This window comes from Pararge aegeria, chromosome 2, assembly GCF_905163445.1.
Source record: "Pararge aegeria chromosome 2, ilParAegt1.1, whole genome shotgun sequence".
NCBI lineage: Eukaryota > Metazoa > Arthropoda > Insecta > Lepidoptera > Nymphalidae > Pararge > Pararge aegeria.
The window spans coordinates 10,866,926-10,892,589 of record NC_053181.1 but is presented as its reverse complement, the minus strand read 5'-3'; the positions used below and the strand labels follow the sequence as shown (position 1 = coordinate 10,892,589).

At 34.7% G+C, this 25,664-nt stretch overlaps 4 protein-coding genes across 6 annotated transcripts; 1 reads left to right on the top strand and 3 right to left on the bottom strand.

Moving 5' to 3' along the window:
- Nucleotides 1–1,258: 1,258 nt before the first annotated feature.
- Nucleotides 1,259–9,534, bottom strand: LOC120632269 (exostosin-1). The gene is made up of 8 exons (XM_039902096.1): nt 8,440–9,534; nt 7,911–8,112; nt 7,478–7,597; nt 7,074–7,391; nt 6,145–6,266; nt 5,036–5,216; nt 3,730–3,974; nt 1,259–1,495 (listed from the first exon to the last, which is right to left on the bottom strand). Exons 1-8 carry the CDS (start codon nt 9,300–9,302, stop codon nt 1,315–1,317), a joined length of 2,232 nt encoding a protein of 743 aa, XP_039758030.1. The 5' UTR covers nt 9,303–9,534; the 3' UTR covers nt 1,259–1,314.
- A 3,281-nt stretch (nt 9,535–12,815) lies between these two features.
- Nucleotides 12,816–18,087, bottom strand: LOC120631837 (probable leucine--tRNA ligase, mitochondrial). 2 transcript variants are annotated; one of them, XM_039901505.1, is made up of 7 exons: nt 17,900–18,087; nt 17,376–17,822; nt 16,800–17,031; nt 15,678–16,604; nt 15,294–15,538; nt 14,500–14,736; nt 12,816–13,831 (listed from the first exon to the last, which is right to left on the bottom strand). In XM_039901505.1, the coding sequence occupies exons 1-7, from the start codon at nt 17,978–17,980 to the stop codon at nt 13,583–13,585; spliced, it is 2,418 nt and encodes an 805-aa protein (XP_039757439.1). In that variant the 5' UTR covers nt 17,981–18,087; the 3' UTR covers nt 12,816–13,582. The 2 variants fall into 2 exon arrangements, with proteins under 2 accessions (XP_039757439.1, XP_039757433.1); XM_039901499.1 differs by having other exon boundaries at nt 15,678–17,031.
- A 99-nt stretch (nt 18,088–18,186) lies between these two features.
- On the top strand, nt 18,187–22,265 carry LOC120629911 (FUN14 domain-containing protein 1A). Of its 2 annotated transcripts, XM_039899002.1 has the most exons (4): nt 18,187–18,427; nt 18,945–19,140; nt 20,004–20,108; nt 21,899–22,026. In XM_039899002.1, exons 1-3 carry the CDS (start codon nt 18,285–18,287, stop codon nt 20,082–20,084), a joined length of 420 nt encoding a protein of 139 aa, XP_039754936.1. In that variant the 5' UTR covers nt 18,187–18,284; the 3' UTR covers nt 20,085–20,108; nt 21,899–22,026. The 2 variants fall into 2 exon arrangements, with proteins under 2 accessions (XP_039754936.1, XP_039754929.1); XM_039898995.1 differs by lacking the exon at nt 20,004–20,108 and having other exon boundaries at nt 18,189–18,427; nt 21,899–22,265.
- Nucleotides 22,262–25,522, bottom strand: LOC120629902. The gene is made up of 5 exons (XM_039898982.1): nt 24,947–25,522; nt 24,393–24,568; nt 23,660–23,863; nt 22,977–23,021; nt 22,262–22,588 (listed from the first exon to the last, which is right to left on the bottom strand). Exons 1-5 carry the CDS (start codon nt 25,037–25,039, stop codon nt 22,381–22,383), a joined length of 726 nt encoding a protein of 241 aa, XP_039754916.1. The 5' UTR covers nt 25,040–25,522; the 3' UTR covers nt 22,262–22,380.
- Between the last annotated feature and the right edge of the window lie 142 nt (nt 25,523–25,664).

The following is a 25,664-nucleotide window of genomic DNA, read 5'->3' as shown; positions in this document are numbered from 1 at the left end:
CACTTCATTGAAAATAGTACCTAGGAACTTTCTCAGTTAACCTTCTGCATACGATTCAAGTAAGAACACGATGTTGACTCTTTATTAACCGTTTTCAATTCGGTTTTTTTATGTTTGTTAAATATTTTTTTTGTTTGAAATGGTATACTTCCCATTTGGTCCCATTACCATCAGGTCAAGAACTGTTGAAAGGTTCCTGGAGAAATTGAGGGCACTCTTCAAATATTATTTGGATACCGATTTGAGTATTTTTTAAAGTAGGTTACTTGAGCATTTGCTATCGAAACGCAAATTTGGTCAAAATACTGGTACTTTCCTTACTTCTATATAAAAAGGAATACAAATTATATGAACATTTTACTTGGCACCAACTTAAAAATGTTGTGGAACGTATTATTTTTTTTGCTTTATGTTGTATTAAGTCGGTTATTTAGTCAAAAAATTTTTTATAACATTTATTATTCTCAGTTAGATAACGCCAAATTCACCTTTTTACCTTTAAAGTTGGTCACTCATCCAACTTTAGTCAACGTTGATTACTTTTTGTTATAATATATACATCACCTCTGAATTATTATAGAGTCATTTGTGATAGAGTGAAAAGTATAATAGGCATGGTAGAACTAGCGTTGCCAGGCGTCCGAATAAAACCGGTCATAGTTATTTTGATTACGTGTCCGTTCAAAATGGTGTCCGGCTTTTCTTGGGCTTTTTACATTTCGCCAAAATTTTATCTCGAATTTAATTTTTATTGATGACTTTATTTGACTGACTAACAAAGTACTTAGAATTACTTGGCATTCCATTTTATTTATATTTCATTAAAGGGGTTTCGGCCGTTTTATCCAAATGTTCTGCCAAACGGCTAGTAGGTTTGGTGTGTAGGGTTGCCAGGACCCTAGGTAGAACTATAAAAGATCTTGATGAAACTTGGCTGTTGGTTTTGGCTTCAGTAGGTATCTATCATAATATCTGCCAAAAAAGTAGGTATTAAAATTAGGTATTTTCTGTGTACAGAATTCGACCTGTTACAGTTTTATTAAAAGTATAGATATAGATTTCCACTACATTAGGTACATTTAACTAAATTTTATATTCGTCTTGCTAAAACGCAAAATGGGGAAAGGGTTCAATGAAATATAAACTTTAACATATAAATTTATTAGTGTAAAACAAAACTTGTTGAGCACTAACAAATTGAAATAAAGGTACCTACCATTAGATTGAGAATTAAAGTCTTGAATCTAGGACTAGAATAAGTATTGAAGGAAGTCTTTTTATTGGTTATAAATAAAAATAATACATAAATTGTTATTAAGATGTAACTAATTCCATTTTTCTATATTTCTTTCTTAACGTGGACACTGGATCCTTAAACAGAATAGGATCAAGCCGTAGAACAGAACGCACAAGTGGCATATAGCCCCATGCAGCTGCGAACGTGTTCAGACACGACTGCCGCTGGACGAAATGTTCTGGATCACTCCATGAGGATCTGTGAAGTAGGAAGAAGTTTAAAAGTTGGATAATTATCATGAAATTAATTGATGTTTTAAGTATTTTAGGTGACTATGATTTCCAAATATTACGGTCTTGTGTTGTTGAGGAATTAGATGATGATAAAACTGCTGGCATCTTAGCATACAAGTGTCCCAAAGCTGGGAACACGCCTTCCCTCTCATAGGAAAGCCAGAGAGACCCTCCACCCTCCTTAATTTTTTTGTATACTTAGAACAGACCTTGGCTGCTATCTGGTGAGATCTGCAGAGATCTGACTTTAGGTGTAAAGATAACTAATGATAGTCTAAGATTGCAGCAGGCATGGCAGTTACATTAAACCTCCTCAATCAAAATTGCTGGTTTTAACTGTCCTAATAACCTCCAAGACGTATCCGTCAGCGGCGACACCTGCGCTTTATCGTCTGGAGTGTGCACGGAAATGACCAGCGTAGGCGAATTTATTTTTCAAAATTCGATTGCACAACCTGCAGTAAAGTTGACCGCTGTCATTATAGGTATATGTATTATGTATAGGCCTTATCTTTTTGTTGTGGCGCTTCGAGTCAAGGTGTTCTAAACGTTTCTTTTCAAAGGAACCTCCACCTTGGGACTCTGCTGCTGTACCCAAGCTTGGAGCTCGGGAGTATTCTCTATCTCAATCTACATGCACATTAGTAAACTTCGTACAATTTCGTAAATATAAAAATATATAATTCTTCTGTACGTGTGCTGTCATCTTAGTCCACCTAAGCGATTGGACTGCTTTGAATGAAATTTTGGGTTATTACTTCAATGGGTGATGGTTGATGACGAAATTGATATTTGGTGGACCGGTGGGTGTAACTGCACTGCTTTACTGGACGGGACGGCGTACGTCGGATCTGCTAGTGTTACATACACAACCAAAGGAAGAGGTTGGCATTCATAAATGTTGGGCCGGTTATAAAAACATGAAAGTAGTGTAAAAATTGTTCGTATATTATCAGACCATCACTTAAAATCCTGCGGACTATGTAATTCAGAGAGCAGAGTTATTAGAAATAGTGGAAATGGAGTACACCTACAGGTGTACAAACAGCTGATTTTCGAATTGTAATTGACAACAATAATTATTCATAAGCAACAACGATCCATAGTCTCAATTTCAAATGCATGTTAAATCCAAAATAAGAGCATAGTCAAAAAACCAGACATGTAGACAAGATTCTCCGTGTATAGTACATATACAATGGTATTGATTTTGTGAACGATCGATCGATCAATTGTATGATTTATTAAGCTAAGTAGTTGTATTCGTAGTGGTTTCAATATATTTTTTTAATTAAATTATCACCTGGTGGCAGCATTTTTGTATTTTTAATTATTTAATAGCTATTTATGCGTCTGTTGTATAATACGAGGTATTAAAACACAATGTGACAATACGTTATTATCAACCGTTACTTAAATTTTTCTACTCCCATAATATGAAACCTCTGTAAAAGAGTTTTTAATGCTAACATTATAACGACTAGAACTAGTAACCTAATATCATCTATTAATGAGTATACATAAATAAACTAAGTATTAATGAAAGAATTATTTATTGTCATCATCATCAGAATCATCATATTAACCCATTACCGGCCCACTTCAGGGCGCGGGTCTCCTCCAACAATGAGAAGAGGTTAAGGCCGTAGTCCACCACGCTGGTCGAGTGCGGATTAGTGGACTTCACACACCTTTGAGAACATTAAGGAAAACTCTCACGCATGCAGGTTTCCTCACGATGCTTGCTTTCGCCGTTGAAGCAAGTGATATTTAAATTGCTTATTACGCACATAACTTAGAAAGTTAGATATGCGTGTCGGGATTCGATCTCGCTCCACGGACAGTTAAGTCGTAGTCCTACCCACTGGGCTATCACCGCTCACTGGCAGTGGTGTGCATAGAGGGTATAATATACTTAAGGGTATGCTTTTTATAATTCTTACAAAGAATATCCTTAAGTTTTTTATAACTCGTAATGGTGATATTCATCATTTTATATCATCTGCATACCCTGTGCATACCCTCTATGCACGCCACTGCTCACTGGATATTTATTGTAGTGTTAAACTATAAATATATATATTTTAAAAATAGAAAGAAATAACGGTCTTTCTAAACCATCCCCGGGAATCCCCGTCTCCTTTCATAGTGATAGTTGCAGTTGTTAGTACTTATTTGTTTTTTAAAGTAACAGCGCACCTGTATCGGTGGTGCTGCGGCTTGTAGCGGCGGCGCTGAGCGAGCTTGAGAGGCGGACGGCGCGTGGCGTGCGCGGCGAGGCAGTTGAGCAGGATGTCCTCGCAGTTGCGCGCGCGCCGCACGGCCAGGCGAAGCGCGGGCGCGGCGGCGCCGTATAGCGCCAACAGCGCGCGGTGTACCAGCGCGGCGCCCGGCAGCACCATCGAGTACGAGCCGCCCCACTTGCTGCTGTAGCCCCACGCGCCCTGCCGCCGCAACACAGGTTAAACGGCTTCCGCTGGCGGCCTCGCTGAGCCCACAAGTGGGTTTCACCGGCGAGATTTAGAGGATGTAACTAATTCCATTTTTATATATGTCTTCCGTAACGTGGACACTGGATCCTAACATAATCGGATCTAGCCGTAGAACAGAACGCACAATGCGAACGTATTCAGATACGATGCCGCTGGACGAAATGTTCTGGATCCATGGACCGCTGTGGTTTTAACTTGGTTCCGGGTTCGATTTTAGATGATGTAACTAATTCCATTTTTATATATGTCTTCCGTAACTTGGACACTGGATCCTAACATAATCGGATCTAGCCGTAGAACAGAACGCACAATGCGAACGTATTCAGATACGATGCCGCTGGACGAAATGTTCTGGATCCATGGACCGCTGTGGTTTTAACTTGGTTCCGGGTTCGATTTTAGATGATGTAACTAATTCCATTTTTATATATGTCTTCCGTAACGTGGACACTGGATCCTCATACAGAATAGTATCTAGCCGTAGAACAGAACGCACAATGCGAACGTATTCGGACACGACTGCCACTGGACGAAATGTTCTGGATCACTCCATGAGGGGCGCTGTGTTTTTAAGTTGGTCCCGGATTCGATTCAAGGCAGAAGCAATTTGGGAATTCATAGTTTCTGAATTTCCTCCGGTCTGAACCGGTGGGAGTTACCACCGACCAACCGACAAAAACGTGCCGCTAATCGATTTAGCATTCTGGTACAATGTGGGGTAGAAACTGATTAGGGGTGGGTACCCACTACCATAAAGGTTAGCCCACCTTAGACTGCATCGTCACTTACCACAAGAGTGGAAAAAAAGGGACAGAAATTTTCCCGGGTCCGCCAGAAAATAAACATAAATAAAAAGCATAAAACCAAACTTTTACCAAACACAAACTTTTACTTTGTTGTTGAACGTTCGTAATTGAATATCCTGAAACTAGATAGGTACATAAGTAGCGTGTTGCAATAATTTGTCGGCTTGAATATCTAAAAAAAAATAATGGAATAGGTTTATACATTACCTTAGATTCATCCCAAAAGTGGTTCCTAGCTGGGTAACCGACAATTCGCTCCGGAAATTCTTGCCACACACGGAAAGCGAAATCTAACTCCTCAGCTAACATGGGCGCGTCTCCGTCTAAAGAAAACACTGCCGCTGTAGGTATTGCCCAAAGAGGTTGCCAGCGTGCTGACACGCCTTCCCTTCAATTGGAATATCAAAGCATAAATTAAATTATTCCTTTCATACTTAATTAATGTTGTTAAACAAGATTATTTAAGTCCAACGTACAATTTTACTTGGCCGGACTGAAGTCAGCACTCTGAGGCGTTCGCGCAATTACCATGTATAAATGTCTACTCAATATTCATCTGCGACACTTGTGACTTACTTCAGTGCGGCCAACTCAGTTCACGAGTGCTGTATAGTTCGTTTCAAACTTTATGTCGTCGCGAGTGTAACTTCGCCGGGTAGTCAACTGTACCGTCCCGTTGATTGGCTGATACCGATTATTGAACTTTGCGCATCGCAACGCACGAAGTTCCAGACGCCAAAGTTTGATTCGGACTAATCCTATTGCAAGATCCAGGCACTTGAGGACTAACACCTACGCCTCAGGTTGAATTGATACAGATGGTGTTGCATGCCCTGCGAAGTGTTGTTTTGTTTATGCGATGGTTGGTTTTCCATTTATCATCAGGGCCATCTACTTGAAGCGTCAATACAACAACACCATCATCATCATTATCATATCAAGCGATAGACGTCCACTGCTGGCCAAAGGTCTTTTGTACCGAGTTCGAACTCGGTACAAAATACCTATGGCCTATGTCCAGCCAGACCGATTCCACGGTTTTGTGCCGCTTGTGTACAGCGGTCGACTAACCCGTCCAGGTTAGTCGACCGCTAACCGAACCTAACCTAACCAGTGCGAGATTAATGTGGCTCTCAAACAGCTTAAGAATCGCAAGGCGCCAGGTGTTGACGGAATTGCAGCTGATGCGTCAATTTTAATATTTAAAAAAAACCGTACACCAGTACATTCTGTATCTTGCAATAAGTACAGTACTCGTTGATTGTACTGAGTACACTACGCAATACAACTATTAAGGCAATTCACAATCTAATTACCCTGGATAATGTGTAGTGGCGTCGATAACTATTACAGGTAAGGGGTCGCGTAGGTCACCAGCCGTTCTGGAAAGTGACTTTAAAGATGGCGCGGCACGCTCACTATCCCACACAAGGACCACCTATGGAGCAAGAAAAACCAAGGATTAAGTGTAAGTTACGACATTACTGGCATGAGAATCACATTCATTGCGTCTTTTTCTTTTTTTACATATTGTAGTTTATGCATACTTTAATAACATATGGGTCACTGTCAGAGATCTCCTAAGGGAGCGTTCATAAAATACGTGAGATGTTTAAGGGGGGAAGGGGGTCTCATCTAATCTTACGTTGGTGGGTCACGGCAAATATCACGCAATTTTTTGTTAAATTTTTATCACACTTAAATTTAAACTCTCAGTAATATTGATTACTAAGTAGTCTTAACTATTCGTAGCACGAACCAATTTTTTTTTTCTTTTTACAATAACAATCCAACTCGTTTACGTATGAATCCCACATTTTGAAAAATCTCACGTGAGATTGGGGGATGGGGGAGGGGGTTGAATAAAATTTCACGACATCTCACCAGGGGGGGAGGAGGGACAAAAAATTAAAAAAAAAACACTTCGCCCCCAAAGTAGATAAGTGTCTTCATTACCACATTATATCATGACAAATTTCTTGGGTCTGAATTAAATAAATATTAAAACTCAACTATTGACTCTTTAAACCCAAATGTCCTACTAAAAATTTTAGTATAAATGATTTATTTCTGTTTACAATTAAGCAATAGAAAAAAAAAAGATTTTTTATTCAGTTATTGTCAAAATTAAAGTGTTAATGTAAAACTTAATAACTTTTTTATATTTTTACTATTATTATTATTATTAAAAAGTAGTATTTGTTACAATATTCTTTGTATTATATAGAAAGCACGTATATATTACCTTTTCACAGAATTCGCTGCTGGCTATGTTAGCAAGGAGCTTGTGTAACGCTGGTGATGTAGCCTGTACATACAGTAGGGCTGTAAAGCTGACGCCTGGCGTGGGCGGGGGCGCAGTGAGGGGGAGGGAGGGCGCGGGAAGAGGGCCGGGTGGCGGGGAGGGAGCTCGAGGCGCGGAGAGTGCGGGCGCGGCGATGGGAAGGTGGGCACGAGAGTCCCCGTAGGATGACAATGTGCCCAATGCACCTGGAGACGCATTCCAAATCAATGCTTCACGCTGTCGCGATGATCTGTGAGCCATTATTCGTTCTAATATTATCTGCAAAAGATAAAGTTAGAACTATATCTGAAATATATAAAATACTTCCAAATTATAAATAACTATAAGTTTCTTTTGTATAATACCTCTATAGTTGTAAAAACTATCTTCTCAATTGAAGAAAAATATTGTTCCCACAAAAGTTGTGTCTGCTGCCTCAATGCAAGAACACGCTCAGCAGAAACTGAGCGTACTAGCTCAGGCACCTGAATAAAATTAAGAATGATAAATATTCATTTTTGTACCTTAGAAGATTGTTAAGGATTCTCATTAATAGAATTTAATGATTCATGGAAATCTTAGGCATTTGTATAGAGGGTCATAGAACAGGTATATATAATGAAAAGAGTTTTCTAATAATTGAGACAGTTAGTAGTCATAAAAACATTCAGTATACCACTTCAAGCTGATTTAATATTAGACAGGGAAGAATTTTAAATTAGATGTTTTTGAAATAAAATTTACTGAACCTTTTCACTAATGAAATTTTCATTAAAAATTGTTTTAATGCAAATAGACCTGTAAAAGAAGTCGCTCGTCAGCCCAGATGACTGCACGTCGCCAATCAATGCGCTCGTCAAAAGGTAATCTCCACCCATTACTTAACAAAACTGGAACACAACCTGCAGCTAATGCTTCTAAAAACCGGTAAGAACCAAGACGTCTGCCACGAGCCACAAGACAAAAAGTAGAATTTGCTAATAATTGCTCATAGTCAAATCTGAAAAAATGCAAAACCAATGTCAATAAAAAAAAGGTCAAAAACAAAGGACTGTAATAAAATTTAAATCTAATTTGATTGTCTGTTAATTAAAATTTGTACGATTTTAAATAGGATGAAACATTATACATTATCATTATCTATTGTTAATCTTTGTGTAAAATCTAAAAATGTTTTTGTATAGTTGAATAAAAACATGTTCATTCATTTTGATTAAAAAAAATATCCACAGGAAATATTATTAATTTTATCCCAATTATCCAATTCCTAGAAATTTAATTTTTGATTGCCACAAAAATAAAGAAAGTGATGTATATGAATACTCACTTATCATATTCCTTATTATCTTCATCACATCTCTCATCTCTTAAATCCTTCCAAGATTTACCATGTCTACAAGTTGTCACTAAGATTAATTGGTTACCATCATGTAAATGCCATAAAGAATTCCTTGTTTCACTACCAATGCCATGTACATAGCGTTTCCCTTTAAATGCAAGTAAATGTTTTCGAGGAGCTGGGAAAGGGTTTCCTGTTGCTGCAGGGGGCAAACCACCACGCTCTGGATGCTCTTTGTGAAACAATGGCAATGATATATCAAACCCATCACGGAAAATTGATTCCGAAGCACTTGCTCGTGCCATTATAGCTTCACCTGAATCAAATCCTAAAGCCCCTTCTGCATAATCAGGCCAGGTGCCTGCATATAAATTAAAGATTACATGATTGCGACCATTTTTCCAGTATTGAAGTCGGGAAAGTCTTGAGGCAACATCTTGAATATGCTCAGGGGACAATGGATCAGCATCTAAAGTATCAACAGCTGGTATAAACAGGCAAGCCTCAGTAGGGTCGTGTGTAGCGTACCTTGACTCCCTTATCACAGACAGAACTTTACGGTATGTGGCACTTACTGGACCATCAGTGGGGTACACATACACTTTCGGGTCACTACCACATTTCGAAAAATCAAAACAAGTTTGCATTCTACATGATTTTGTAGTTGTTTGAGGATTTCTTTTTTGACGAGATGGTGATTCATATAACTCATCGAAAGTAGCGAATGTGGGCAACTGCCCTCGACGTGATTTATGACTTCTTCTAGGATTCAAGTAGAAACTGGTGATAAAGCAGTATACAGCCAGGAAACATGATAGAATTAAAAAAAAATAGCGTTTTTTTGCTTGCATGTTATTTTCTTGGAATGAACGATTTCTTTAAATCCTGAAACGTCGATTTAACTAATATGATTACGCATATTTTACAGCTCAGGCGCTTTGCGCTACCCTTAACTTGGATTTTTATTTATTTTTTTAGAAATAGGTAGACTCTTTGGGTACCTATTAGTAAGCGGTACTCGGTAGGTACACTGCCCTCTATTATACTATAGTCACAACTATAGTGGGTCACTTATTAGTAGAACAACAAAATTACAAAACTATTTTTGACTTTTGATGTGTCTGTCACAGATTATAAGATCTCATTGTTTAGATATTGACCAAAGAGTATATAATCACTAGATCCGTCAGTTTTGTTTTCTCAGTTCTCATTCTATCACTCGACGCTCGATTATTTTGTTCTCATCACCCTACGTCCAAAGACTATAATTGAAATAAGTATGGAACAGTGAACAAAATTCCTACTAATGAATAATTTTTACGATGATTGCTGTACCTTCTTTTAATAATTATTTGGGGTGCGCTAAGATAGGTCAGTAGAGAACACGAACAGATTTTTATTTAAGACGTTATCTGTCACCGCTTTATCCTGGAAGTATGGAGGGTAGAGGTAAGGAGAGTCATCTTATATGGGAGAAAATATGGAGGGTAGAGGTAAGGAGAGTCATCTTATATGGGAGAATAGTTGAAAAAGTGTCCAGTTGTATGCGTTAAATAACAGTTCAAAAATCCTCCACAATGGCGCTGGTGGATGCACAGGGTATGGTATGAATGTAGCAATCGTAGATGAATTGAAGTATGCCGAGTTAAAAAAATTAATGTCATTATCGACTAAAGTAGTTAATTATTGAGAATTTCAACTACTTACGTTGTACAAAATATTGTGGTAAATATAACCTTACTTCCTTGTTTATTTTTCAAGCCTACTCTAACAATATTTATATTTGGCGCTTCTTTTAAGAGTTACCTTGATGCAAATGTGGCGCCATCCTAATTTAATACATTTTGACGACACTTTTTCATATACAAAGATGATCCTCCTTACCTCTACCCTCCATACCTGGAAGCAATAGGGTTATTTCGGGCTAGGTTGTAAAATATATGGTATGGATATATACCATAATTATCATATCTTAACCGATTTACATATAAACCTTTTATTTAAATATTGAATTGTTAAAGATTTGGTAAATTTATCATTGGAGATATAAAGGGAAGAGAACAGAAGTCATGAGCATACCGCAGCAACTCTCTAACTTAAAACTTTACGTAGACACACACGCCACATTTTCGAGGGCGTGTCGACTATTAATATTATTTAATATAGTAGGGATTTTCTTGGTTTAACCTTCTCCATACGAGTCAACTAACATTAGAATGTTGAATAATTTAGCGATTACTATTTTTTGTTATTGATAGAAGCTAAAACCCAAACCCAACCCAAAGTCCTAAATACCTATGCCAAATTCTCGTCCAAGTATTCCCATACACGAAAACTAATCTTAGATTTCTTTTTGTTCGTCATCCTTAGATTTCTTTTTGTTCGTCATCCGATCTTGATGAAATTTGACAAAGAATATTTTATAAGAGCATAATTGTTTTTTATAGATAATTTTAACTTGCCATGCTGTATAATCTAGTCGAGAAGTTGAAAATGGTACAAAATAGAGATATTGCTCTTAAAATTATGGACGATAGCTCATTGGATCCTGAATGGCGCCTAGAAAAATGTGCCAAAAGCACATAAAAAATTGCAAAAGTTATAAACAATTAAAAAAAATGGCATTTTGTTTTGCCAATATTTCATAAGCTTTCATAAGCCAATATTTAAGAAATTTTAAAAAAATATTCTGAAAGAGGAGGAAATTTCCAATAAAAAACTCGGAACTCCTGGAACTCTATCTCCATTATTTATCATTTTAATTTAAAGCTGAATATAGGTCTGCACGCGACATTTTTAGATTGCAAGCGCGGCGTCAAAAGCGAGTACGGCACGTTACTTAATTTATTTAAGGTATTGAATTTTTTTTTATTTGAAAAAAATATGGTGTTTTCGATACACTATAAATAATTTATTCCCGTTGGAAATTGTACTTTAAGTAAATTTTTCAACAAGTTAAACAATTGTTAACTAACAATATTTTCTCGAACTTCTGTCTTAATTGCAAGTGAAAATAATAGTTGTAAAAAATTTTCGCTTCGTAGAGCCTTTCTTACATGCATACCGAGATCGTGCCATAAAATAATAATTATATGGCACGATCTTTTGTAACAAATATATCATGTGCCTTTAACACTTAATGAAAATTTTAAATCGTTATTTAATACTTCATACCTAAGGGCCAATAATTTTTTTTTGCAATTTAATTTAATTCGATTTGTATTTCCTGTCTCAAGTTGTGAAAGAGTAAAGAATTCTTTATTCTAGTATCTTTGTGGATATTTCATTGCAAAACTTTTTTATTGTTATAAGGTTGTTAAGGTCCACGATTGGTTTTTTCCTATAATTTTTTGTAGCTATTTTGTAATTCAATGCCAAAATAATATTGTAAGATATAAGAAACTAGAAGGCTCATTGAGAATTAACGTACCTAAGAATTTTAACTATTATAATAATTTATGGTGTTTATTTTAAGTACTATCTAAGTTTAATAAGGACCCAAGCTAAGGTTTAAAAAAATTCTGTGTTATTTTTTAATTTATACCATTTTATAAGCTTTAAATAAAGGTGCCCCTTGTTTAAGTTAAGTACCTTATTAGGTAGGTAATCATGTTTTACCCTTTACACTCTAGAATTACTATCCCCAAGGGTTACCTGAAAGAGATATCGTGTCTGACCATCTATCTGTAAGTCTGAGCCTCATAGGCCCTTAGGGCTGACCTTTTCTATTTACCCGCCCCCATGTCGTACATTGACCCCAACCTATGGCTAAGAACCCCTTTCAAGCACGGCTAGCATGGGTAGAAGAAATGTATCTCCCCGGGAAAAAGACGTAATGTTATCTTCTTCCACATATTAATCAAATCTCCTAACATTGACGTCCAGGTGGAAATAATTTACATGTAATAAAAAACCAACTTATCCGCACTGGGTCAGCATGGTGGACTACTGTCTCAACCCCTTATCATTGTGAGAAGAGACCCAGGCCCTGTAATGGACCGGTAATGGGTTGATGATAAAGATGATGAATAATAAACGGGGGTAAACTTCTTCTTAAAATTCTTCTTCTATTTCCTTTTGCCGTGTTTTGGGAGATGGTAACGGTAACGTTAATTGAATTTTATCCCTTGTGGTGAAATAATTTTTGTTCATTATTTATGCTAACCGTGCAGGGAATAAAGTGTGAACAAAACCAGCACTAGAAAGAAGTTCGTAGTAGTAGTAGAACTTTGTGTGACAGTGACAGTTTTGTATCATAAAAAACTTTAATGATATCTAAAATTTATTTATTTAGAACAGTTTGAAATAAAATTATAAATAAATATATCTAAAATGCATATTCAGAAAAATAAAACTAAGAAAAATGAGCATTTTTCTTTTTATTGTGAGAGAGGTTAATAAAAAAAATGATTGAGAACTGTTTAAATAATAGGAAACATTTATTGCATGTTGCGGAATGACACCAGATTCATTAACTTTCTCAACATGTGGTCCAACTGTACGTCTTCTTTTGTAGTTCCAAAATCTGGTGTGCTCATGCAAAACGCATGATTTAACGGCGACAGTTGTAAACTCATCGTATGTACAGAGGTAACAAGCTGCCAGCTAGTAAATTTTAGACAAGTAGTTGAAGAGACATCAAAAGGCACATATAAGACTTTTTCAGATTACGTATGAAAGTGTCTACAAGCTTTCGATTCAGTAGGTAACGCGTATGATGTCTTCCTCAAAACAGTTTTACTCATAGCCTTGCTACACAACCGATATCACACTAAACCACATATCGCTTCAAGCATTTTTGTGGCGTTTTAGACTGGGAATTGTATTATATCAGCTATCTTATGAAAATTAAGCTTAATTTGCTATACTCCGCGAAAAGCAGGAAAATCTGTGAGAAAAATTTTGCAGGAAAATTTCTAATTTCTTCAATCCTTACTCCACACCAAAAAGATCTTCGGTAATGTACCCTCTACGCACGTTTCGCTCCGAAACCGAGCATCCTCAGGAGATGTTGACTTTACAATGAATAATTGTTAAACTATCTTTACTATGACTAATGAATTGTCTAAGAACAGCTACTTCACTTGCGTATAATTCGCCCCTTTGATGTAGTTTTTAGAGACAAAACCTCTTAAGCTTGCGAAGAGAAGGTTTCCTTTTCTTTTTCTAATTGTAGTTTGTTCTTTGCTTTTCTGTTTGTAAAAATATGTAATATAGCGCGACAATTTGGGTAAAGCTCGTATTTTGTTCTCAATATTCCGTGTTTTATTCTTTCTGCAACTCCTTTCTCTTCAATTACAATTTGTAATACACGATCTAAATCTAGACTATTTAACTTATTCGCTTCTATTTTCAGGTCACACCTATCAGCACCATCAACCTTAAAAAAAACTTATGTAAATCAAAATTATGTTATTATGGCTTTGACTTAATTATTATTATAACTTGATATTTGTTTTAGTTGAACAAGAATACAATACACAACATAAATCTAATAGGGATGTTGTGCTACACACAAATTATTTAGTAGGTATTTGATACACATCTGGAGCTTTGCGCAGTCGTATCTTAACACAGTAAATATTCATTAGTAGGTATAGAGCTTTTCGCGACAGACCTTGCCCGGGGACTAGCACCATGCTTATTTCTGCCACAAAGCAGCATCGCGCTCGTCATTACGTATCTCACAACATGCTTGCGACCTGCGTAAATCTCGCGATCTTTGCTGTCAGACAGCACTTTTGCATCCCAAAAAAATTCAATAGTAACTTTTGACGGCAAAGATTGCGAGATTTACGCCTGTCGCAAGCCTGTCTTGAAATACGTTTTAACCCTGGCGATCTGAAGGACGTGGTTGACTTTGTAACTACAGGCAGGACGTGTCCCCCGCTAATCCTGTGAAGTGTCGCTCTGTTTATAGCACATGAGTTTACACTTGCCTTCGAGAGGGCAATCTGCCAGGTCCTAATTAAAACTAACAAAAGTTGTGGATCTAAAATGCTGAAAATTACTATACTGAATTATTGGCACTAGATTGGTATAACTTACTTTACATTGCAAGGATAGTGGGTAACTTTCATCCACAATTGGCCATCTTTGCTGAACAACCTCTTGATTCCAATCAATTCCATCGGCATTATCGCATATTCTGTTAGGCGCAGATCGCATACCAGCCCAAAGCTCACAGCCGAAATGTGGAGTAATTATAGACAGCATTATGATCAAAGAGGCTAATGACTTTTCATATTCTTTGCTATTGGCTATTATTTGAGGTGGTATGTTGTTCTAAAACATAATGTAAAACTAATAGTAATAAGTTAAATACACTTCTGAAACTTAAATATGTCTAATAAGATCTCCCAATTTCAAAAACTGCTCAGTTTTTTTTTACCAAACAATTTTGATTTCTTATTAGTAAGTTTTAATTTAAGATAAAGAAAAGAAATGGATAATTTCTGAATTTTCTCTGGAAGAGTTTTCAACTTAATTGACTACTTCCCTAGAGCATTGATAAGCACTAGGGTCTTATAAGTGATTCAGGGTTCATTATCCGGCAGTCGCAATTGAGATATTTTTTTCTCTGGTCTGGTCTGGTGGGAGCCCCTAGCTGTTGCTAGATGCCACCCTTCTTCGACAAAGACAAGCTGTGTATGGGTTTAATATAACTGCCATACCTCTAACAGGTTAGCTTGCTGCCATCTTAGACTGCATCATCAATTATCGTGAGATTGCAGTCAAAAGGTTAACTTGTAAAGTAATAATAAAAATAGAAAATAACAGTTTGACATCATACCAACAGTTTGACTTGAGGAAATAAGTTTCTTAAATATAGAGGTACTTACCCTTAACACATTAGTTAAGCTCTGCAGACGAGAAATCCCTACACTGAGTTTGTGAGTATATTTAAAATGATAAGTAGCAGTTGCAATGAAATAATTTCTTGAATTCCATAACTTATTTTCATACTCTTTAAATTCTTTTTCAGATAAAATATTTTTCGTAGATAACTCGACATTTTGCTTATGCATTAGAAAATCTCTGATTGTTATCCATAATCTATGTTGAAAGTTTAATACTCCTGGCAAAGCTTAAAATAAAAAAAAATATCATATATATTAGTAAAAAAGATGCCTAGTTTTGTTATTTCAGATACACTGTAGGTAGTAGATGCCCTTCACAAAGCCACATAAAGGTGATATGGTGGCTACTTGACTAATTATACTTACTAGTATCAGACCATCGTCTACTTGTAGCAGGTGGAACATCAGCAAGGATCAATAGTCTTGTTGTGTCGCATCCATAGGTTGATAACAAACGCTCTGGATTTTCGCCATTGTATTTAGATTTACTCATTTTCTCCCATTGTACCAGGACTGGCTCTCCAGTTTCTCTTTCTTTATATTCATTCCCAATCTTCTCTACATTTTCAGGTGGTAAATATTTCCCAGTATTTTTTGTTTTATAAGACTGTCCCATAATCATTCCTTGTACTAATAATTTTTTGAAAGGTTCCTGTGTTGGTGTTAAGCCTAGTGAGTGTAAAAAGTAACTCATAAAACGAGTATAATATAAATGTAGCACAGCATGTTCTTTACCTCCAATATAACAATTAACTGGAGTCACCCCCATTAATTTTTCTTTGTCAAATGGTTTCTTGTCATTATTTGGATCCAGAAAACGATAATAGTACCATGAAGAGTCAACAAATGTGTCCATAGTGTCAGATTCTCTTGTTGCATCACTTGAGCACTTGGGGCATTTGCAATTTTGCCAAGATTTAAAAGATGTCAATTTTGAAACTCTGGTTTCTTGTGTACTTATTTCAGGAAGAACGACAGGTAGATCTTCATAAGGAACTGGTACAATACCACAATTTGGACAATGAATTATAGGTATTGGTGTACCCCAAAATCTTTGCCTAGATATAAGCCAGTCTTTAAGCTTTGAACTTACAAAATAACCTCCACAATTATTCTTTTGGGCTAAATCAATTGCTCTTTCATTTTCAGAAATTTTATCTACAATTTTATCATTTGTCTTGGCAATTGGAATATTTAAACTAAGACATAACTTGTAATCTTCAGAATCAATTGAGGGGCAGGCAATGTAGACATCTCTACCTTCCGGATAATTTATATTGTCTGCAACGAAAACTAACATTTCTCTTTTAGTAATTGAGTTAAAGCACCTAAGGTTCTGTATGTCATCCAATGTCATGTCTTTTATAATAATATTATCTTTCTTCATTATTATGCATTGACCATGTATGAATTTGTAGGGATCTGGAGACCAAACATCAAAGCCTCTTTGTTTATTACTGACATTCATGTGAAAATTTACTACAACACCATTACACTCTCCAATCCAATGTTTTTGTAAGTTAATAATATCTTTCCAGTTGTCTAAACTTTTACTGTTAAGACCTTCATATAGATGCTTTGCATACTTTGTTGTTTTTATAAACCACTGGGTTAATATTTTTTCTTCAACTTTCACGCCAGATCGCCAAGAACATCCGCTGTCATCAACCTGTTCATCTGCTAAAACTGTTTGATCAATAGGATCCCAGTTCACTTTGGCCTAAAAAGTTAAAGCTATATTCAAGATTATATTAAATAAGATTAATATATGTATTAAGATTACAATCTTTCTCATTCTTGTTTTTCGGAATACAGCAATGGGTATAATTAAAGGCATAATTAACTGCACCCGTGTCCATTTGCCAAGATCAATTATTTATTATTAAAAATTTTAAGTGAAATAAAAAAATCAAGAAAATAGCAATTTTTGATAGTTTTTCATACATTTTGTTTCTAGCTAATCTGTCTTTTTTGAAGTTAAAGATTGTAAAATTTACTTATGTAAAATGTAAAACTGCCATATTTTTGTCCAAAACTGTACCTAAATAAAATATAGCATCTTACTTTACACTGATAAGCCAGTCCATTTTCAAATAACTTTAAAAATATGTATTGGGTCCATTTATAATATTTTGGATCACAGGTACTTATTTCTCTATTCCAGTCAAATTTAAATCCCAATTGAACAAGCTGCTCTTTCATAGCTGAAATGTTGGTATCAGTCCAAATATGGGGTAAAGTGTTTCTCTCAATGGCAGCATTCTCAGCGGGTAAGCCAAAAGCATCCCATCCAATTGGATGAATAACATTTTTACCCTCAAGCTCTTGAAATCTGGCTATAGTGTCCGATATAGAATACACTCTAACATGACCCATGTGCAAATTTCCCGATGGATAAGGAAACATAGGCAGAACATAATATGTGTCTTTATTTCCAATTTTGTTACATAAAATTTCTTTCGCCCAATATTTTTCTATGTCAAGTTTGATATTTGTAGTTATGTCGTGATTCTGCATGGAATTAAATACAAATTAATTAAACTTTTTTTATTAGCTTATTTTAATATTAATAATTGTATACTACTCACCCATAACCCGAGGCTACTTTTATACCTCGAAAATACTGTCGGCCTTCTTACAACGATCTTAAGAATTCTATAGCTAAACATTATTAATCTGAGATACCATACTACATAAAAACGAATTTTGGCAATTTATTAGCATTATTACTTTTGAAATTTGGTACCTATCAAATTGCACTACGAAAAAAATTGTGCCGACCTTGAAATGTCAATCTGATAATATGGTCGCTAACGTCAAGTATAGCAGATAAACTATTATATTTAATCTGTTTTATCTGTCATCTGGCGTCTGAGTTGACAAGAGACAACTGACATTTTATGTAATTTGTATGATTTTTACTTTCTGCTTTGTTTTCTGAAAAAAATAATCTTGAAATAAAAGTTCTTAATCATGGCTAAACCGAAGAAAGATGAGACTTCTGAAGAAGCAAAAAAGATAGTGGATGACGCAAAGAACTTTATTGAAAAAGCTATTGCTGATATTGGTTCGACATCAGCAACAAAGCAGCTAATTTTAGGAACTGCGTCAGGATGGTATGTCTTACTCATCATCATAGTTTTTGTTTTATTGTGTTTATTTAAATGCTCCTATCTCAGTATGGGATTAATGCATAATGGTGGGTATGAATATCATTTGCAACAGATACAAATAGTAAAATATGATAGTGGCACAGCCCACAATCTGTTATTTTTTTGTTTCCATATTATCTTACCTATAACTTTCTTCATTTAATTAAATATTGTAATATCCATAACCCTTCCACTGTAGATTGAACTTGCTACCTAGGGAGATTGCAGTTGTAACTTGTAATTGAATTTAAAAAAAAGTCTTTATATTTAAATATTGTTGCAGTATGACTAGGAATTTAATGCACAGAAAAGTGTTTCTTTCCTTATATCATGTTTAAAAAATGTTTATGCAAAAAGCAAAAGGCAAATCTCTAGCAATGTGGAAAGCTTAATTACTAGCTTATAACATTTTACACTGAAATATTTTCTTGCTAGTCCCAATATGTAAAACAATAATATGATATTCACATTTTTGTTTCAGGATTACAGGTTTTATTACAATGAAAATTGGTAAAATTGCTGCTGTAGGCATTGGTGGTGGTGTAATTTTACTACACATTGCAAGTCAAAAAGGATATATCGATGTAAATTGGGATAAAATCAATAAGAGGGTTGATAAAATTACTGATAAAATTGAAAAAGAAACTACAGGAAAGTCACCTGACTGGTTTGATAAAGTAAGCATACTTTTGTATAATATTTGTTTATTTTTTTAAAGCTTAAGGATCAAAGTTGATTCTTCAGCACCTTATTTTCAAAATAAGGTTGTATTGTGACTAGTATAAGGTCATGATACTGATTGTGCAATGACAAGATTCTGAGGTACTGAAATGTCCTTATGGCATGTACCTAGGACAGTCTATCATTTGTAATTTTGACATACACACTTTTCGATACAGTAAGGAAGTGAAGTGAAGAAGAACTAACTAACTAATATAAATTTTAATGTGAGTTTCTTTGCTTATTCATTATTCTGTTACACCTTAACTCCTCAACACATAAATATTGAATTTTGAATACATATTGTCCTGGGATAACAAAAGGACCTTTATTTAGAAAAAAAGTACTGTTCCCAAGAGAGGAACAAATTAAATGACAAAATTTCACAAGAGCAAAGCTAGTTTAGAATATCTATTAAAAGAAAACTTTTTTTATTGCTTACTATTTATTTAATTACTAGCTGTGCCCCAGGTGTTACCTGTGGGAATAAGTCATTTGGTTGCTCTGTAAAAACATGAAGGATGAACAATATTTGGTGTAAAAAATAAGTATATTCCTGTAAACCATCCTTGGAAATTTTTATGTTTTTCCAGGGCCAAAAGTAGCCTTTGTTACTCTCTGACCTTACAGCAAACTCAATGCCATAAATCAAGTTGATTCGTTGCTTTGTTAACATTGTGAGTAAGGACAAACAAACACACCTTTGCATTTATAATGTTAGTATAGATATTATGTACCATACCACATCTGTATTTGACCAAAAACTGTCAAGTTTACTACATACCACACCATATTTAACAATTACACTTTTTTGTTACAGGTTATATCATTTGTCAAAGATAATTCCTATTATTCGGCTGGGTTTACAGGAGGCTTCTTTTTTGGCATTGCTTCATCTTAATTCTTTAATAGTTTTAATTTTTGAGTGAGTCCTTTTAAAATAATATTACCATGTAAAGAGACAGAGGTCAAATACAGATGTGACGTTATCAGGGTTCACATACCAATCGATATTTACTGTCTAAATTAGAAAGAAAGAAATGTTCTAATATTTAAGAATCTAGCATGAATTACAATTAATAGCTGCATTCAATACAAATGAGTATAAGATGTGACAAAATCTGTCAAATGAGTATAAGATGTGAAAAAAGTGTCAGGTTTCTGAATAAATTAAATACTATAATAAAATATTGGAAATTGGCTTTAGAATATTGATTACGGTACCTAGTTCAAGTCTAGATCAACTAGAGATTGTCTGTTCAACGCCCAAAGCATTCTACTAAATAATTTCGAAGCATCAATTGCATCTCTTCTATGCAAGCACAATAGTATACATGATATAAAATTATGTTCAAATATCGCAAATTTAAAATACACAAAGGATAAAGAAATCATGATATTATCTTATTTAATACTAGTTGTTGAATACATGTGTGTTTAATTCGCTATTTTTTTATTCCTGGGATCCGTTTATAGCTTGGCAATAATTAAAGGGTTTCTTATGCAAGCTGTAAATATAGTGCTAAATTTTATAATCTAAAGTGGTTTCCATAACCACTTCACATAGATTTTATTTAATCAATGAACAGAAACACATCTTTACTAATATTATAAAGAGATTAGACTTTTGTTTATTTGTTCGTTTATATTAATCTAACCACTTGTTGCTAGTTTGGATGTATGTTGAGTATCACTCCACGAGATAGATTATACTTTGAAATAGCACATAGGCTACTTTTTATCCTGCTAAAACTGACGGTTCGGGATTGTCAAAAAAAACTGTAATTAACGCGGACGAAGTCGCGAGCATCAGCTATTCATTATATTAGTATAGAAAAAGGTTCTAAAAAAAACGACCTCCCGGGGTGGAGGTGAGTGTTGTAGTTTTGAGCTGGAGGTTGCGGGTTGATTCCCGGCAGTCCATTTAGGAATTTATTATTTCTGAAGTTTCTCTGGTCTGGTCTGGCGGGAGGACGCTTCATCCGTATAGTTATCATCGTACTGAAAAAGGCGTGCCGCTAGGCGATTTAGCGTTCCGTACACATCACGTAGTTAAATATAACTGGCATGCTCCCTCACATGTTAGCCATCTTAGACTGCATCAGCACTTGCCTTAGGTGAGAATACAGTCAAGGGCTATACATAATGACAATAACATATGGAAGAAAAAAAAAACTTTTTTGGGGGTCAAGGTTATGGGCGCACACGAGCAACTTCTGTCGCCGTAATGGTTTCGTCTCCCGCATAGATTTGAAGATGCTTCAAATCATTGAATTAAGAACATACTTCAAATAATAGGCACACTCATTGAAATCAATAACCGCTGGAAGATCTCTTGGAATTGTATGTATGAGAGGAAACTGTAGCAGATTCAACATCCTTTGTATGACGATAATTTTTAATAATTCGCAATATCTTTCTAACCCGTTATCCTGTTGTTTCGATTTAACACCATGGTGTTTCTAATATAACTGTAGTGTTAACCTATACTTAACCTTCCCTTAGATAAGAAGTTCTATCTACATTGAAGAGAAGGTAAAGGTATTCAATTCAATAAGATTCGATTCATTACTAACTTTGAGCTTAATCTTTCAATGTAGTTTAGGTTAAAAATTTATGTACAACCACACTCAGACAATATTTGTTAAAGAAATAAACCTAAAATACTTATTTCAGAAAGTTAATTTTATTTTCTCAGCCAATAATTTGTTACAGGTTGAGAGGTTCGTGGATCGTAAACTCGATAAAGCAGAAGGATTATTAAAGAAAAAAGAACATAAAGCCAAACGTTGGTATAACAACTTCATAGGAGATGATAATTACCGTGCAACAGAAACACACGTGTTCTTGACATCTTTTGTTGCAGGAATGGCTATTGGCCTCCTTTGTGGTAAATAATTGCCTAGAGATCGCTGTTTGTAATTAATATATTTTTAGTTTTAGGTGAAATCTCACATTGTTGTTAATCTTAGGTGTTAGTTTAGTGCTCTATTTTTAGCAGAATACATACACATTCTCAAGTTAATCAAAACAAGTATGATAACTTTTATTTCAAAGTATTAATAAAAAATTCTTGAATATTAATAATATTATATTTAATCATTAAAGTAAAATAACAACACACAAGTAAGTTTTGTTTCTGTTATCTCAACCTTCACCAATTCATCAATCCAATGTTGGTCTATAAAATGGGTTTTCTAGGCGGAATTAACAATGTTTCTGTAGTGATTAAACAGTTTATCAGATGATAAATGCTCTAAATATTTTCTATATTGTTTTATGTAATTCTTCTTAATAGATCGTACAGCTTCTTGGTAACGCCTTCGTTGTACCAAGGTTAATTCTTCCCATATCAATTCATTATTTTCTTTTTCTTTAATTATAGTAAACAATTCTTTAGATGTCCTGAAAAATTAAGGTGTATATGTGGTTAAGTGATAAATAGATTTATTCAAACAACAATAATTTTTTACTATCACTGTACTCTGAAAAATACTATAATGTATATTAAACAAAGAATATAATCCTAGTCTAAGCTGACAGTAAGTGTAAAAATGTTGCCTATAAACAGAGTTTGGAGCAACAGTTTGCAACACAAACTGCAACGTGCCACCCTGTGTCCATCAACCTGAGGTGTAGGTGTTATCCCTCATGTGCAACACAGCAACGCTGCTTAGCGGCAGAAATAAGTATGGTGATGGTACTTCCCTGGACGAGCTTTGTGACAGAAAGCCCTACTACGACTACAATTCTAAACTAATTCCAAGCATGCCAGCAAATTACAATAACTTACATGATTTTTGGAGCAGTTGGTTCTGGAATTAATGTCATTTCATCCCTACAAAACAAAAAGTTAGTTAAATTACTTTTGTAATGCACCTACACAAGTTCATAAGATCTGTTATTTCAGAATGCATAAATATAAGAATTTTTTTTTGCATTTCATAATAATAGACATAGTTAGTTTAGCAGAAATAACACTACCCACAAAAAGTGAAACAGCGATAGCCTGTGGCAATATACACTACACACAGATAGTGGGCAAGGCTTTGGCCTCCCTTTCGGGAGGGGAACCAAATTCGATCCCCAGTTATGCTGGAGATTGAAACTATAATGTTTCAGCGTTATGTGCTTTTAACCAATAAAATATCAATTATTTAAAGGAAAACATAGTGAGGAAATCAGCATGCCTGAAAGTTCTCCATAATGTTCACAAGGGCATGTCTACTAATCCACACTTGGCCAGCGAGGTGGACTACATTCTAATCCCATCTCATCCCATCCCATCACTTTCTAGGAGAGACCCATACCATGTATTGGGCTGCTTGATGATGATGAAACAAAACACATATTAAGCTTTTGGTTGAGTCTGATTTAGGATTGAATATTCAAATATTACAAAAAAAAGTAAAAAGTTTAATCCAAAAAACAAATATACATTATATTAAAGACAGTCACAGTAAGTTTGTTACTTACTGTGAGGTTGTATTTATCATGGGTGAGGTATTGTTATGGATACCATTATTAAAATCATTTATTATTAATTTTGTATTTTCTGCATTTAGAGTACCATTTGGAGTAGGATCCATGTCATCATCTTCTTCTATTTTTGAGGGTGATAATTTGTTATTAAGTATGTCTTTATCTACATCTTGAATAATAATGTTAGCATTTTGTGAACTGAAAAAAAGTTATCAAAGTAAAAGACACATGTGTATAGCTAAAAGAACAACTATGTAATAGTAAATGTATAGGTATGTAACCTGAAAGAATTTTAATTAGTTCATCCTTTAAAATTGCAAAACTCCATCACAATCAGTATACCTGATTAGTTTAAAAAAATGTGCCATAAATTCAAATCTGTTCTCTAAAAGTGATGTGTTTAGACAATCAGAATATTTCAGGTTTCAATATAGTATAATTGTCAGTTATATTTAGTTATTAAAGTGATGAAATAGAGACAGTGGCAATCAATATTAAGTTGGTTAAGCAACTGACCTAATTTAATTTACCTAATAGGGCCTCTGCCTCGTTAGTTTGCCCATGTTAATCCATACTTGGGAGTTTGCACTAGATTTAGTAACTGTGCTTGCCCATCTACATTTGATCTTGATGGTAGATCAAAACTCTATAACTCTCGTGTACAAGAAATATCTTCTATTGGTAATTTTAGTTAATATAGCATACCAATTATAATGTAACAACAAACCATTCTTTATAATGTATGTTTACTTTGGATCTCAAGTAAGGTTCAGCCTGTTTCAAGCACATAGCAATATTTTTCTTAAAATTGCTTTTATGTTCATTGTATTTGGTCACAAAAAGTTGTTTCTCAGATTTATTAAGTGAAATCCATGATTTCATTGCCTCCTTTACTGCTGTACACTGGAAGACAAAACCAAACTGTAAGTAACTTTAGGTTTCATATACCTCTTTACTAATTGGCCAAAAAATTCTAATCAGAAAAAAAGTAAGCTTCACAAGAAATAGTGTTAAATTGGGGGTATTATAGTAATAAATTATATTGAGATTTGGCATTATAGATAGTAACTTGTGCATTTTCGACAACATTTTAAAGTTTGTAGTTAATACAACAAATTGTGTATATCGTTCAGGATAGTATTAAGGTAGTCTAGTGTTTTCTACAATTTATTTGGCATCAAAATATTTTGTAATTATTGTTATTTTTTTTTAAACGTTTTGTTATTAGTGACGAGACCTACAGTTTGCAGTCTGAGTTGGCTAAATTCATATTATACTTACTTTTTTTTTAGCGTCACCTTTTCTTTTGCAATATAATTTTATGTAAAATGTTAGAGCACCATTTGGAAACTTTTTATCGAATTTTTTCTCCATAGTCCTTTGACTAACGCAAAAAACTTTTAAAGTTATTAATTACAGAATGATTAATTTAAATTGCGTTCACCGTAGGTTCAAAACAAGGTAATTAACTTTTAAAATAATTATAAACAATATTTTCGTTACTCTTTTTATAGTACGTCTAACAGATTATTGTTTAATGTTAACACTTGATGGAAAGTAAGACATTTATTTAATTTAACTTAAAAAACTAAATAAAACATCGCTGAAAACTGAAAAATATGCAATTTATAGCAAGCTAAAACAAAGTGTATTGTTTAAAATTTTAAATCACACACGTCACATTTGTCATTAACGCGCCACAGATATAAGGACAAAAAATATAAATTGCATCTCTTTGTTTCTTAAACTTTACGTAATAAACTTTCTAGTTTCTTTGTCTAATGTAGCCGTCACGGCAAACACTTAAATTATCTGTACTGAAGTGACTTGCGGATGGACACTTGCCGATAACCACCTGCAGGGCTAGCATGGGCGGGGGACACTTCTCCACGGGGAAAGGATATAACGTTTATCCCCTCACGCATTTATATCCACCCCCCGAGCATGGGCACACGGGTGGACAATATATCCACGGTGGATATAATAGGGGAAAGACGAA

Excerpts from the sequence above, each read along its gene's own strand:
- LOC120632269 (XM_039902096.1), bottom strand. The coding sequence starts at position 9,302 with ATGCAAGCAAAAAAACGCTATTTTTTTTTAATTCTATCATGTTTCCTG. Across the intron at positions 8,113-8,439 it reads GATAATAAGGAATATGATAA|ATTTGACTATGAGCAATTAT; the intron begins GTGAGTATTCAT and ends GCATTTTTTCAG. Across the intron at positions 7,392-7,477 it reads TAGTTTTTACAACTATAGAG|ATAATATTAGAACGAATAAT; the intron begins GTATTATACAAA and ends TATCTTTTGCAG.
- LOC120631837 (XM_039901499.1), bottom strand. The coding sequence starts at position 17,980 with ATGTTTAGCTATAGAATTCTTAAGATCGTTGTAAGAAGGCCGACAGTA. Across the intron at positions 14,737-15,293 it reads GCTTAACTAATGTGTTAAGG|AACAACATACCACCTCAAAT; the intron begins GTAAGTACCTCT and ends ATTATGTTTTAG. Across the intron at positions 13,832-14,499 it reads CACTATCCTTGCAATGTAAA|GTTGATGGTGCTGATAGGTG; the intron begins GTAAGTTATACC and ends GTTTTTTTTAAG.
- LOC120629911 (XM_039898995.1), top strand. The coding sequence starts at position 18,285 with ATGGCTAAACCGAAGAAAGATGAGACTTCTGAAGAAGCAAAAAAGATA. Across the intron at positions 18,428-18,944 it reads TTAGGAACTGCGTCAGGATG|GATTACAGGTTTTATTACAA; the intron begins GTATGTCTTACT and ends TTTTTGTTTCAG. Across the intron at positions 19,141-21,898 it reads CACCTGACTGGTTTGATAAA|GTTGAGAGGTTCGTGGATCG; the intron begins GTAAGCATACTT and ends AATTTGTTACAG.
- LOC120629902 (XM_039898982.1), bottom strand. The coding sequence starts at position 25,039 with ATGGAGAAAAAATTCGATAAAAAGTTTCCAAATGGTGCTCTAACATTT. Across the intron at positions 24,569-24,946 it reads AAGGTGACGCTAAAAAAAAA|TGTACAGCAGTAAAGGAGGC; the intron begins GTAAGTATAATA and ends TTTGTCTTCCAG. Across the intron at positions 23,022-23,659 it reads ATGATAAATACAACCTCACA|GGATGAAATGACATTAATTC; the intron begins GTAAGTAACAAA and ends TTTGTTTTGTAG.